Source organism: Nomascus leucogenys, chromosome 10 (genome assembly GCF_006542625.1).
Source record: "Nomascus leucogenys isolate Asia chromosome 10, Asia_NLE_v1, whole genome shotgun sequence".
NCBI lineage: Eukaryota > Metazoa > Chordata > Mammalia > Primates > Hylobatidae > Nomascus > Nomascus leucogenys.
The window spans coordinates 100,151,176-100,163,450 of record NC_044390.1 but is presented as its reverse complement, the minus strand read 5'-3'; the positions used below and the strand labels follow the sequence as shown (position 1 = coordinate 100,163,450).

At 41.9% G+C, this 12,275-nt stretch overlaps 2 protein-coding genes across 2 annotated transcripts in view; one reads left to right on the top strand and one right to left on the bottom strand.

Annotated features, from left to right (window-relative positions):
* ZNF10 (zinc finger protein 10) overlaps positions 1-1,270 on the bottom strand; it is a 29,190-nt gene extending 27,920 nt beyond the window's left edge. The window contains exon 1 of the mRNA XM_003281808.3: positions 1,108-1,270. The gene's annotated coding sequence lies outside the window, so the exon portion shown is untranslated. The remainder of the gene's footprint in view (positions 1-1,107) is intronic.
* A 128-nt stretch (positions 1,271-1,398) lies between these two features.
* On the top strand, positions 1,399-11,593 carry ZNF891 (zinc finger protein 891). Its single transcript, XM_003281803.4, has 2 exons — positions 1,399-1,645; positions 9,065-11,593. The coding sequence occupies exon 2, from the start codon at positions 9,171-9,173 to the stop codon at positions 10,803-10,805; it is 1,635 nt and encodes a 544-aa protein (XP_003281851.3). The 5' UTR covers positions 1,399-1,645; positions 9,065-9,170; the 3' UTR covers positions 10,806-11,593.
* Positions 11,594-12,275: the final 682 nt, after the last annotated feature.

Below are 12,275 nucleotides of genomic sequence, written 5' to 3'. Positions count from 1 at the left end.
CAAATTCTCATTTAATTTATGATGTGTATCTCAAATCTCTGCCCTTGTGACTGGCATATGCTAAGAGCTAAAGAAATGCATGCTGAGAGAAGTAATCAAAAAACAAATGTAACTTTCAAAAAGAGACAGGAGCGTGTGCAACTTACCATTCAGGAGGCTTTGGAAGATGGGAGACAATTTTAATAAAACAGAAGAGATTAGCTACGTCACAAGAGAAAAGTTAGTGCGGAGGTGATTTTTTCAAAGGGGTAGGGAAGATTTGTGCTATCCAGTTCTCGGAGACCTAACTGCAGTCATCTCTAACCTAATAACACTTGTTGGCTGGCATTCTGGGTGACATCCTGCCTTCCCTTTTACTTTTTTTTTTTTAATTAACAGTATCTTTCTGCAATTAATGTATAGCTAGAATTGAAACTGTTCACCTTCTGCATACACTTTGGGTGGGATCTACGTACCAAATCTTGATGTTTACCTTATCTTTGACACTATATTATGTGCTAGATGGTGTATATATAATTTTAATTAACAAATCTAGTGTCAAGGGAAAATAAAAATATAATTAAACTTATGATCTGTCTCTTAAAATAAAAAAAGTAGATTAAACACACAAACACGCCTCCAGTTAATCTATTTGATTAAAAAACAAAACAAAGATGAGGAAGCTAGGAGCTAGAGATGCAGGATTTGTTTTTAAAAGACCACACACAAATTAGCGTCACTACTTCAACAAATACTAGAAAGGCCATACGCAAAATTTTAAACATCTATCCCAGCTAGGGGGAAAAATGGAAGTTAGACTAGAAGAAACCTTATTTTGTATTACTGAAAATATCCTCTTCAAACTTATCACCACCCCCGCCCACTCTGCGTCAATCTCCAGGTGCAGCCGTTATTCTCCACAGAACAAGAACGTCCGCCGTGAACGCCGGGGCCGCGCGAGGGAAAGAGAATGACTGAGGCAAGGGGTGACGATCACTGTTAAATTTTTTCATTGACGAAATTACCGTCTACCTAGAAATACGAAGCTAATACACTGCTACATTACTAAAGGGCTCAACACGCGTCTGATTACGATGCAAACACAAAATTCAGCACTTTCGTATATACCTGCAATAAGCCACTAGAAGGTTCGATGGGAGAAAGCGATCCCGTCACAAAGGCAGCAGCAACGGCAAAACAGAGAATGCGACTCCATTCACCAGCGTAGCGCGAAGAGCGGCCTCAGAGGTGAGTCTGAGGCCGGCCCGGCACGGCGGCGCCACCTCCCCGTGGCCTGACGTCACGCACGCGCACGCGCCCCCGACCACCCCGCCCCCATTGGTCCTACGCCCGCCCCTGCCGCGCACGCACGCACACGCACCCTAAACACACACCGTTACGCACGCGCCCCAGCCTGGCGTTCAGGCCGCGCCCCGCCCCCAGTCCGTCAGCTGCGCGCCCTGGGACCCTAGAGCCGGCGATTCCTCGCCGGCGCCCCAGCCGCTACTCTGTGCCGGACACTGCGGGCCTTCCGCCGAGAGCGCGTTCGTGACGCACAGACCAGGATCCTCCGCGGGGCGGCGCACGAACTCCTGGGAAACGTAGTTCGGCCTCGCGTCCCTCTGAGGCGGGACCGCGGACTCCTGGAGGCAAGCACTGAGGACGGGTGAGCATGCGGGGCTGTGGCTCGTTCACCCGGGACGAGTCCCTCGTGGGCTCAGCCTCGCCCGCTGAGTTCTCCTGCGTGCAAGGATCGCCTCACGGGAGTCTGAGCAGCGGGGAGCCTGCCCGAGAGGCGGCGGTGGTAGAGGCCCTTGAGGGAGGAGGGGCTCCTTACTGGGTGCGAGTGCAGCGCGGGGAGCGAGTGGAGACCAGGGGCGCGCGGGGCGGAGGGGTCCCGGGCTGCCTGCGGGTGCCACGCAGGGAGCGCCGGGGGCCGGGGACGCGCGTTTGCCTCCTTCTCTAAGCAACACGGGAGGGCTGAGGGTGTACGCCTCACTGTCCAGCAGCCTCTCTTGAATCTCTAAATCTAGTAATGGGTTGAATCACAGCCATCATTTTTTTCACCTATAGCCTTATACTGCGGTTGAATGCGATGTGGTTTTATTTCCTTAATACTGTGGTGTATTCAATTGGCTGTTTCTCTGACTTCACCTATGCCCACAAGACTGCATTTTAATCTTTTTGTGTACTATCCATGCCTGTTATACTAACAAGATTTTACAAGCTTCATGAATAATTTGGACAGCACAGTCTCTCCTATTCTGTAAAACAGGTCACCACCCCCCACCGCCTCCCGCACCGCCTGCAAAAGTTTGGTACAATTTGGTCTTAAAATATGTAGTACGCATTTAACTTCTGACTCAGTTTTTTTTTTTTTTGAGACAGTTTCGCTCTTTGTTGCCCAGGCTGGAGTGCAGTGGCGCGATCTTGGCTCACCGCAACCTCCGCCTCCCGGGTTCAAGTGATTCTTCTGCCTCAGCCTTCTGAGTTGCCGGGATTACAGACATGAGCCATCATGCCCAGCTGATTCTGTATTTTTAGTGGAGACGGGGTTTCTCTATGTTGGTCAGGCTGGTCTGGAACTCCCGACCTCAGGTGATCCGCCCGCCTCGGCCTCCCAAAGCGCTGGGTTTACAAGCGTGAGCCACTGCACCCGGCCCTGACTCAGTTTTTTAAAAGTCTCATTGATTAGGTTTTTTAGTTCGCGTTCTGTTTTAGATACCTTTTCCTAGATAATTGTTTTTAATCTAATTTTTCAAATTTATTGGCATAAAATTGCCCATGCTATTTTATCACTGTAAGTAATTTCTATGGTGATTTTTAAAATCACCACTTTTTAATATTTTGAAATAACTGCTGTAATTGTTATTTTTTTCTTTTTTGAACCTAATTATCTAGGCCTTTTTTTCTTGATTACTCCTATAAGGTATATATGTACATTAGTCTTCAAAAATGTAGATTTGGTTTTGCTTTTTTGTTGTTGTTTTGTTTTGGTCTTTTTGGGGGAGGAGGGTCCTATTACAGTAAGTTTTGCTCTTAATTTTTAAATTTTTCTTTTATTTTGTCTCTGTTTTTATACTTTTTTTTTTTTCGAGACAGTTTCACTCTGTCTCCAGGCTGGAGTGCAGTGGCGCGATCTCGGCTCACTGTAGCCTCCGCCACCCTGACGCAAGGGATTCTCCTGCCTGAGGCCCCACCACGCCCGGCTAATCCGGCTAATTTTTGTTTTTGTTTGTTTGTTTGTTTTTGAGAAAGAGTCTCTCTCTGTCGCCCAAGCGGGAATGCAATGGCAGGATCTCAGCTCACTGCAACTTCCACATCCCGGGTTCAAGCCATTCTCCTGCCTCAGCCTCTAGAATAGCTGGGATCACAGGCGCACACTGCCATGCCCAGCTAGATGGGAAATGGAGCAGTGTTACTGTTACTGTTGAGAAGTCCTGTTTGATACCTGCTAATGTTCCTTTATGTGTAATCTGTTTATCATCTCTTGAAGCTCTTTGGTATTCAAAAATTTCATGATGATGTGTGTTCTAATTATTTAAAGAAATTACTTGCTTTGATGGATCAATTCTTAGATACTGTGTTTTTATAAGGAATAAGACTTAGTTTCTGGCCGGGCACCGTGGTTCACGCCTGTAATCCCAGCATTTTGGGAGGCCCGGGGTGGGGGGGTGGGGGGATCATGAGGTCAGGAGTTCAAGACCAGGCTGGCCAAGATGGTGAAACCCCGTCTCTACTACTAAAAATACAAAAATTAGCCGGGTGTGGTGGCCGGCACCTGTAATCCCAGCTACTTGGGAGGCTGAGGCAGAGAATTGCTTAAACCCAGGAGGCAGAGGTTTCAGTGAGTGGAGATTGCGCCACTGCACTCCAGCTTGGGCGACTCCATCTCAAAAAAAAAAAACAAAAAAAGTTTTCCTGTGTTTGTTTGTTTCTTCCCGTTTTTTCTTTCTGGAACTCTAAGTAATCTGGGGTTGGACTTTTAAATTGCTCATATAGTTGTCTTTTTTTACTTATTCTTACTTTTTCTTTTAGATCAGCTTTATTTATTCATTTATTGAAACAGAGTCTCACTGTGATGCCCAGGCTGGAGTGCAGTGGCACATCTCGGCTCACTGCAGCCTCCACCTCTTGGGTTCAAGCAATTCTCCTGCTTCAGCCTCCTGAGTAGCTGGGATTACAGGTGTGCACCAACACATCTAGCTTTTTTTTTTTTTTTTTTGTATTTTTAGTTGAGACGGAGTTTCACTATGTTGGCCAGGCTGGTCTTGGACTTCTGACCTCAAGTGATTCGCCCACCTGGGCTCCCAAAGTGCTGGATTACAGGTGTGAGCCACTGTGTTCAGCCAAGATCAGCTTTCTAGAAAAGTTCCTTTAGTGTATCTTTTTTTTTTTTTTTTTTTTTTTTGAGACGGAGTCTCGCTTTGTTGCCCGAGCTGGAGTGCAGTGGCACGATCTTGGCTCACTGCAAGCTCCGCCTTCCAGGTTCACGCCATTCTCCTGCCTCACACTCCCGTGTAGCTGGGACTACAGGCACCCACCACCACACCCAGCTAATTTTTTATATTTTTAGTAGAGACAGGGTTTCACTGTAGCCAGGATGGTCTCGATCTCCTGACCTCGTGATCCACCCACCTCAGCCTCCCAAAGTACTGGGATTTCAGGCATGAGCCACTGTGCCCAGCCTTAAGTTTATCTTTTAACCCTTGTACCTTTTGGGGGAGTTTTTAAATTATAATTTTTAATTTCCTGGGAAATTAAAAAAAAATCCATAGAGTTGTATTCTTATTTCATAGAGGAAATATCTCTCTGATTATTTTTCAAATTATGAAATTTTCAAACACATACACAAATATAATAGTATAGTGTACCAATCATCCTATTTTGTTTTTTCCTGATGAGAAGATGTACATATTTAGGATTAGACAGCTGGATTCAGTTTAGATTATTCAGTTTTGTTGGCAACATCCAGAGCATGGTAACCAGGAGCCAGTCAAACATATGCCTTCTTCTCTCCATCAGGCCTGATCAAAGTGTTGACCTTGGCCACATCAGTGTCATAGAGCTTCTTCACAAGCCTGTGAGGAGGGCTTGTTGACCTGGTGCTTGTTGGCTTTAAGATCCACAGTGAGCACAAGTGTGTTACCTTCTATCCTCTTCATGGCAGACTCAGTAGGAATTTGATGATAGCATGGTGGTCAATCTTGTTTCTCCTGAGGGTGCTCTTCTGAAGATACGTGGGCTGCCTCCAGAGCCTCAGTGTCTTTGGCTGCTAGAAGATGGGTGACATGCGGATCTTCTTTTTTGTTGTTGCTGTGGATGCCTTTCACCACTGCCTTTTTGGCCTTCAAAGCCTTTGCTTTGGCTTTAGCCATAGGAGAGGCAGGAGTTTCCTTCTTCCCCATCAGCGCCATCTTGTGAAAAAGGCCCCATCGTTCTATTTTGAAGCAAATCTTGGACATTATATATTATTTGTAAATATTTCAAAATGTATCTCTGAATGATAAGTACTCCTTTTTAAGTAGGATATTCTCACACCTGCAAAATTTATAATTCCTTTATATCAAATTTATAGGCAAAAGCCAAGGGATGGGGTGGGGAGGGTATGCCTGTAGTCCCAGCCATTCAGGATGCCAGAGGCTAAGGTGGAGGATCACTTAAGCCAGGATTTCAAGGTTAGCCTGGCCAATATAGTGACACTCTGTCTCTAAAAAATAAGTAAATAATGTATAGGCAGTGTTCAGATTTTTCTGTTTTTTCGTGAATCTTTAAAATTGATTTCTTTGACTCATGGTCCAGATAATGTTTATACAATTTGAAGTCTGTATGGTTTTTCCATAGAAAAATTATGTCTCCATATTGTTTTAATTCCAATTTCCCTTGCCATATGCTCTTTTGAATATGCTATTGTTGCTTAGAAGTTTGTTGTTTTCTGTTTCTTACATTGTTTCCTCTGAATTCCTTCTTTGCTTTTGTTTTACTCCTACACCCCACTGCTTTCTTCTGAGTTCAGCTTACATCCTTTTAGTAGTTCCTTCAGGAACTATCATGGGTGGTTAACACACACACCCATATAGACGCCTTTTATATTGCTCTCAGTCTTTAGCATACGATTGAATTCTAGGTTGTTGTTGTTCTCCTTTAGTACTTTGAAGATATTATTGTATTGCCTTTTTGGCCTCTATCTTTGCAACTGAGAAGTCTGTAGTCAGTATAATTGATATTCCCTTGTAGATAATTAGCCTTTTTTCTTCGGTAACTTTAAAATTACACATTATTCTTGATATTCTAGTTTACCTTCAGTGTAGCTGGTAGCTGGTGTATTTTTAAAATGTATTCTACATGGCACATGGTATATAGGCTTTCAGATCAAGGACTTATATATCCTTCTCTCAGCTTGGAGTAAAAACAATCATTATATCTCATATTGCTTCTTTTCTATTCCCTTTTTCTCTTCTGGAATTCCTGTTCAACACATATGCACATCTTTAATCCATCTGGAATTTGTGAATGTGAAGAGTATGTTTTTTTCCAAACAGAAAGCCATTTGTCTTGATATCATTTATGAAATAGTTCATCCTTCCCCCCACCGATTTAAAGTGCCATTTTTGTTATGTACTAAATGTCTAGCTACACAGAATCTGTTTCCGAAGATACTGTTTTGTTTTCTATTATTGCCCTAATATCGTTCTGTTTTACTTAACTAGAGATTTGTAATGTATTTTGAAATATAATAGGGTAAGGCATTTTAAGGTATTTGCCTTGATTTTTTATATCTTTAGTTTTCTATAAAACTTTAAAAGCTACATTTCAGGAAATCCCTATTAAATACATAGATTAATCAAAATCCCATGGTGATTCACCTAGTGATTCTCGCCATTTATTCAAATATTTTTTCCTATTGTTTAGTAAAGTTGTTTAGTGTTTGTAATTAGTCCTATAACTAGAAAAGAAATAAAACTTGTAATCCCAGCACTTTGGGAGGCCGAGGCAGGCAGATCATGAGGTCAGGAGATCAAGAACCATCCTAGCTAACACGGTGAAACCCCGTCTCTACTAAAAATACAAAAAATTAGCCGGGCATGGTGGCAGGCACCTGTAGTCCCAGCTACTCGGGAGGCTGAGGCAGGAGAATAGCGTGAACCCGGGAGGCGGAGCTTGCAGTGAGCCGAGATCGCGCCACTGTACTCCAGCCTGGGTGACAGAGCAAGACTCTGTCTCAAAAAAAAAAAAAAAAAAAAGAAAAGAAATAAAACTATGAGGAATGAAGGGTTAAACCTGCAATACAATTCTTAATATCTTTTACTACAAGGCAAACAGATTTTCTTTCTTGAAGAGGAAGCCTAACTTTCTTTTTTTGTTGTTGTTGTTTGTGTGTGTTTTTGTTGTTTTTTTCAAGCAAAGGATTTGACTCCATTGCCCAGGCTGGAGTGTGGTAGTGTGAACATGGTTCACTGCAGTCTCAACCTCCTGGGCTCAAGTGATCCTCCCATCTCAGCCTCCTGAGTAGCTGGGGCTTCAGGCACATGCCACCATGGTTGGCTAATATTTAAATTTTTTGTAGAGACCCAGAGTCCCACCATGTTGCCCAGTCTGGTAGCAGTCCTCCACATTGGCCTCCCAAAGTGCTGGGATTACAGGCATTAGCCCCTGTACCCAACCCAGAAGCCTAACGATTTCCTTTTCCTTCTTGAAATAAGGGTGTGGGTGTGGAAAAAATACCCCCATGCACAAAACCTTAATTATCATAGGTTCATTTGGTTTACTCAAATTGTTGAGTTTCTGCCATGGGCTGAGGACTCTTCTAGGTACTAGGAATATAGCAATAAACAAATCAGACAAAATCAGTTTCTAAATGAGTTTCCCTAAAGTGACAGACCTATATACACTCCTGGTTTAGGGACACAGAATCTACCTGACAAAGATCTTTGCCTAAATAAAAATGTCACTTCTATAATTTTGTCCATTAAAACTGAGTTCTATTGATGTACAGTATTCACAGAAAAGACTTGCATTTGACGGTTAACTACCTCGTCTTCAAAAAGTGAGAACTTTAAAAATATTAGTATAATAAATTGTTTCATGATTTGTCATGATCTTTAAAGTCCCCAAGCATGTATCTTTTGTATTTACACTGTATGTTATTTTGTTATTTATATTAAATCCATTATAGAAATTATCCAGGAAAGTACAATATCTAATGTTAATAGTGCCTCACTCCTAAACTTGGGAATGCAGTTCATGGTTCTTCCTTTGTCATTTGACCCCATTCAAGTGTTAGATAGAATAAATTATCATAGATGACAATATGGACTTTGGGGAGGGAGGTTAAACTGGAAGTAATAATCAAATGAACATCTGTTTCTTTATTTTAAGTTCCAGGGTACATGTGCAGGATATGCAGGTTTGTTATGTAAGTAAACATGTGCTGCGCCTATCAACCCGTCACCTAGGTATTAAGCCCGGCATGCATTAGCTCTTTTGCCTAATGCTCTCCCTGCTGCCCTCCCCCGACAGGCCCCAGTGTGTGTTCCCCACCCTGTGTCCATATGTTCTCGTTGAAATGAACATCTGTTTCAAAGTCACATATACACCTTTAACTTCAATAAAATTCCTTGGTAGGGTAGCAGCCAAGTTGTCAGTCGTGTAAGGTTATTCTTGTAAACAAGTTATGGAAGAAATTTATATGAAACAGGTGTGTTTCACAGGGAAATTTTGTTTGTTTTTCTGTCCCAAAAAGTTAAAAAAGTAGTAAATAGTACATTAAATTTAATTTGACAGCCATGCATTTTTTACCGGTTGGTTCTTTTTAGTTTATATTTTTAAAAATAACTCATGCCCCATTCACCCAGAGCTCAAAGTGGTCTGCAGGAGAAGCCAGTACAAAGAATCAGGATGGCATTTCTCAAAGTGGGTAAGGATTATTATACTGCATGTCAGTACAAATCCCAGTAAAGATTTTAAGCTGGTTAGACCTTGCTGAGAGGTAATGGGGAGGGTCTACAATTTTGTATTCACCTTTCCCCAAATGGGGCCGTTTCCAGCTTTCTTCTTTTACCTGAACCTGCTTCTTTGGCTACAGGGAGGACTTCAGGTGAAATGCATCCCTCCTGTGACTGGATTGGAGACACAAGAACAGAAACATCCTGATCTCTCTACTTTACTGTGCAGGCTTATGTACTCATAAAATGGCAGTTATGGACCTATCCTCCACATGGGCTTTAACTAAACAGAACTCTGCCTGTTTCCATCTGAGAAATGCTGAAGAGGAAAGGATGATTGCTGTATTTCTGACAACCTGGTTACAGGAACCAATGAGTTTCAAAGATGTAGCTGTGGAGTTCACTCAGGAGGAGTGGATGATGCTGGATTCTGCTCAAAGAAGTCTGTACAGAGATGTGATGTTGGAAAACTATAGAAATCTCACCTCTGTGGAATATCAATTGTGCAGGCTTACTGTGATCTCCCCATTGGATCAAGAAGAGATAAGGAATATGAAAAAGGGAATTCCCCAAGCCATCTGTCCAGACCAGAAGATTCAACCTAAAACCAAAGAATCAACTGTGCAGAAAATTTTGTGGGAGGAACCATCCAGTGCAGTGAAAATGATAAAACTCAAAATGCATAATTGGTCCTCCATATTAAGAGAAGACTGGGAATGCCGTAAGATCAGAAAACAGCATAAGATTCCAGGGGGACATGGGAGGCAAATGACATATGCCCCAAAGAAAACAGTATCTCAGGAGCTATTCCATGACTATCATGAATTGGAGGAAAACTCTAAACTTAGATCAAAACTTATTTTTTCACAGAGCATTTTCACCAGTAAGCATTGCCAAAAATGTTACTCAGAGATTGGATGTTTGAAACACAATTCAATCATAAACAATTATGTGAAAAACTCTATAAGTGAGAAGCTCTATGGAAGTCATGAATGTGATACAACTCTGTGGCATCTTCAGAGAAATCAAACAGTACAAAAAGAGTACACATATTCTAAACATGGAATGCACTTCACACGTAATATGTTTTCTGTACCTAACAATTTGCATATGGCACAGAATGCCTGTGAAGGTAATAAAGATGAAATGCTGTGTCATCAATCATCCCTTAAGAAACAAGGACAAACTCATACTGATAAGAAACATGAATGTAATCAATGTGGAAAAACCTTCAAAAGGATTTCTAATCTTACTTTACACAAGAAAAGTCACATGGGTGAGAAACAATATGAATGTAAAGAATGTGGTAAAGTGTTCAGTGATTCCTCAACCTTAAGGAGACATGTAAGAACTCACACTGGAGAGAAACCCTATGAATGTAATCAATGTGGAAAAGCTTTCAGTCAAAAAACATCCCTTAAGGCTCACGTGAGAACTCACACTGGAGAGAAACCTTATGAATGTAACCAGTGTGGAAAATCCTTTGGCACAAGCTCTTACCTTATAGTGCACAAGAGAATACACACTGGAGAAAAACTCTATGAATGCAGTGAGTGTGGAAAAGCCTTCAACACGAGCTCTCACCTTAAAGTTCATAAGAAAATTCATACCGGAGAGAATCTTTATGAATGCAGTGACTGTGGGAAAGTTTTCAGTGGGCTCTCATCCCTTAGAATGCATATAAGAACTCACACTGGAGAGAAACCCTATGAATGTAAGGAATGTAGGAAAGCCTTCAGTGTTTCCTCTTCCCTTAGGAGGCATGTGAGAATTCACACTGGAGAGAAACCCTATGAATGTATTCAATGTGGAAAAGCCTTCAGTCAGAGCTCTTCACTTATTATACACCAGAGAATTCATACTGAGAGAGAAACCCTGTAAGTGTTATGAATGTGGAATTGCTGTTTTCATTGTCTTAAGGTGGATTCCAAGCTCCTTGTCTCAGTCTTTGTTCCCTAAAATAACCATTTAAGGTTACAAATGGCTCTTTTTTTAATATAACATTTTGTTCTATAAATACTAATTATGACTTTTTTTTGATCCATGGCTGTTTAGAATTACGTATTTTTAATATGTGAGGTAGGTATATTTTCAGTTATCTTTTTATTGTTGGTTTCTGGGTTAATTCCATTTTGTTCAGAGAATCTGGACTATATTTTACTGCTTTGTTGGTGTTTTTATGAAAGTTGTTTTCTGGCCCAGTGAGACTGCTATTGCTAGCAGCCAACCAAACATTTGAGCACATCTTTCCTTACGAATGAATTCCATCTTAGCCAAGAACAATAAGGTCTCTGGTTATAGAATTCTTCTTTGACTTCTTGTAGCTAAGGGTAGCCATATCATTCATTCTTGCTGATTCAAAAATAGACATATCACTGGGAACAGAACTATCTATCTTGTCCTCTACTTTTTGCACTTCATCTTTGTCCCTGTGAATTGGCCATTCCTGAAGCTGCTGAAAGAGCTATCTTGTGATCACGAAAATGACAACTGTAGCCGAGGGATGAAGTAGAAGAAAAAGATCCCTGTTCCTCAAAGAAATCTTTAAATAGTTGTACCAGCCCTGCACTGCTTGTATCTGGACATGTTCCTATGTGAGAAAAATAAGGTTTTTTGTTTGTTTGTTTGTTTTTTGAGATGGAGTCTCGCTCTGTTGCCCAGGCTGGAGTGCAGTGGCACAATCTCAGCTCACTGCAGCCTCCACCTCCTGGGTTCAAGTGATTCTCCTGCCTCAGCCTCCTGAGTAGCTGGGATTACAGGCGCCACCGCCATGCCTGGCTAATTTTAGTATTTTTAATAGAGATGGGGTTTCACCATGTTGGCCAGGCTGGTCTCAAACTCCTGACCTCAGGTGATCCACCCACCTCGGCCTCCCAAAGTGTCGGCATTACAGGCATGAGCCACCATGCCTGGCCGAGAAAAATGTGTTAATTGATTTTTTCTTTTTTCTTTCTTTTTTTTTTTTTTTTTTTTTCAATTTTTCAGACAGAGTCTCTTTCTCTCAGGCTAGAATGCAGTGGTGTGGTCACAGCTCATTGCAACCTCAACCTCCTGGGCTCAGGTGATCCACCACAGTCTCCTCAGTAGTTGGGATCACAAATGCATGCCACCATGCCTGGCTAATTTTAAAAATATATATTTTGTAGATACAGGCTCTTCCTACATTGCTCAGGCTGGTCTCAAACTCCTGGGCTCAAGCAGTCCTCCTGCCTTTGCCTCCCAAAGTGCTAGGATTATAGGCATGAGTGACCATGCCTGGCTCTTACTGATTTTTTCTTAAAGCACTACATAAATACAGTCAACACAGTCACCATATTGTAGAAAAACAGAGATATATAGAGTTAAATGTTT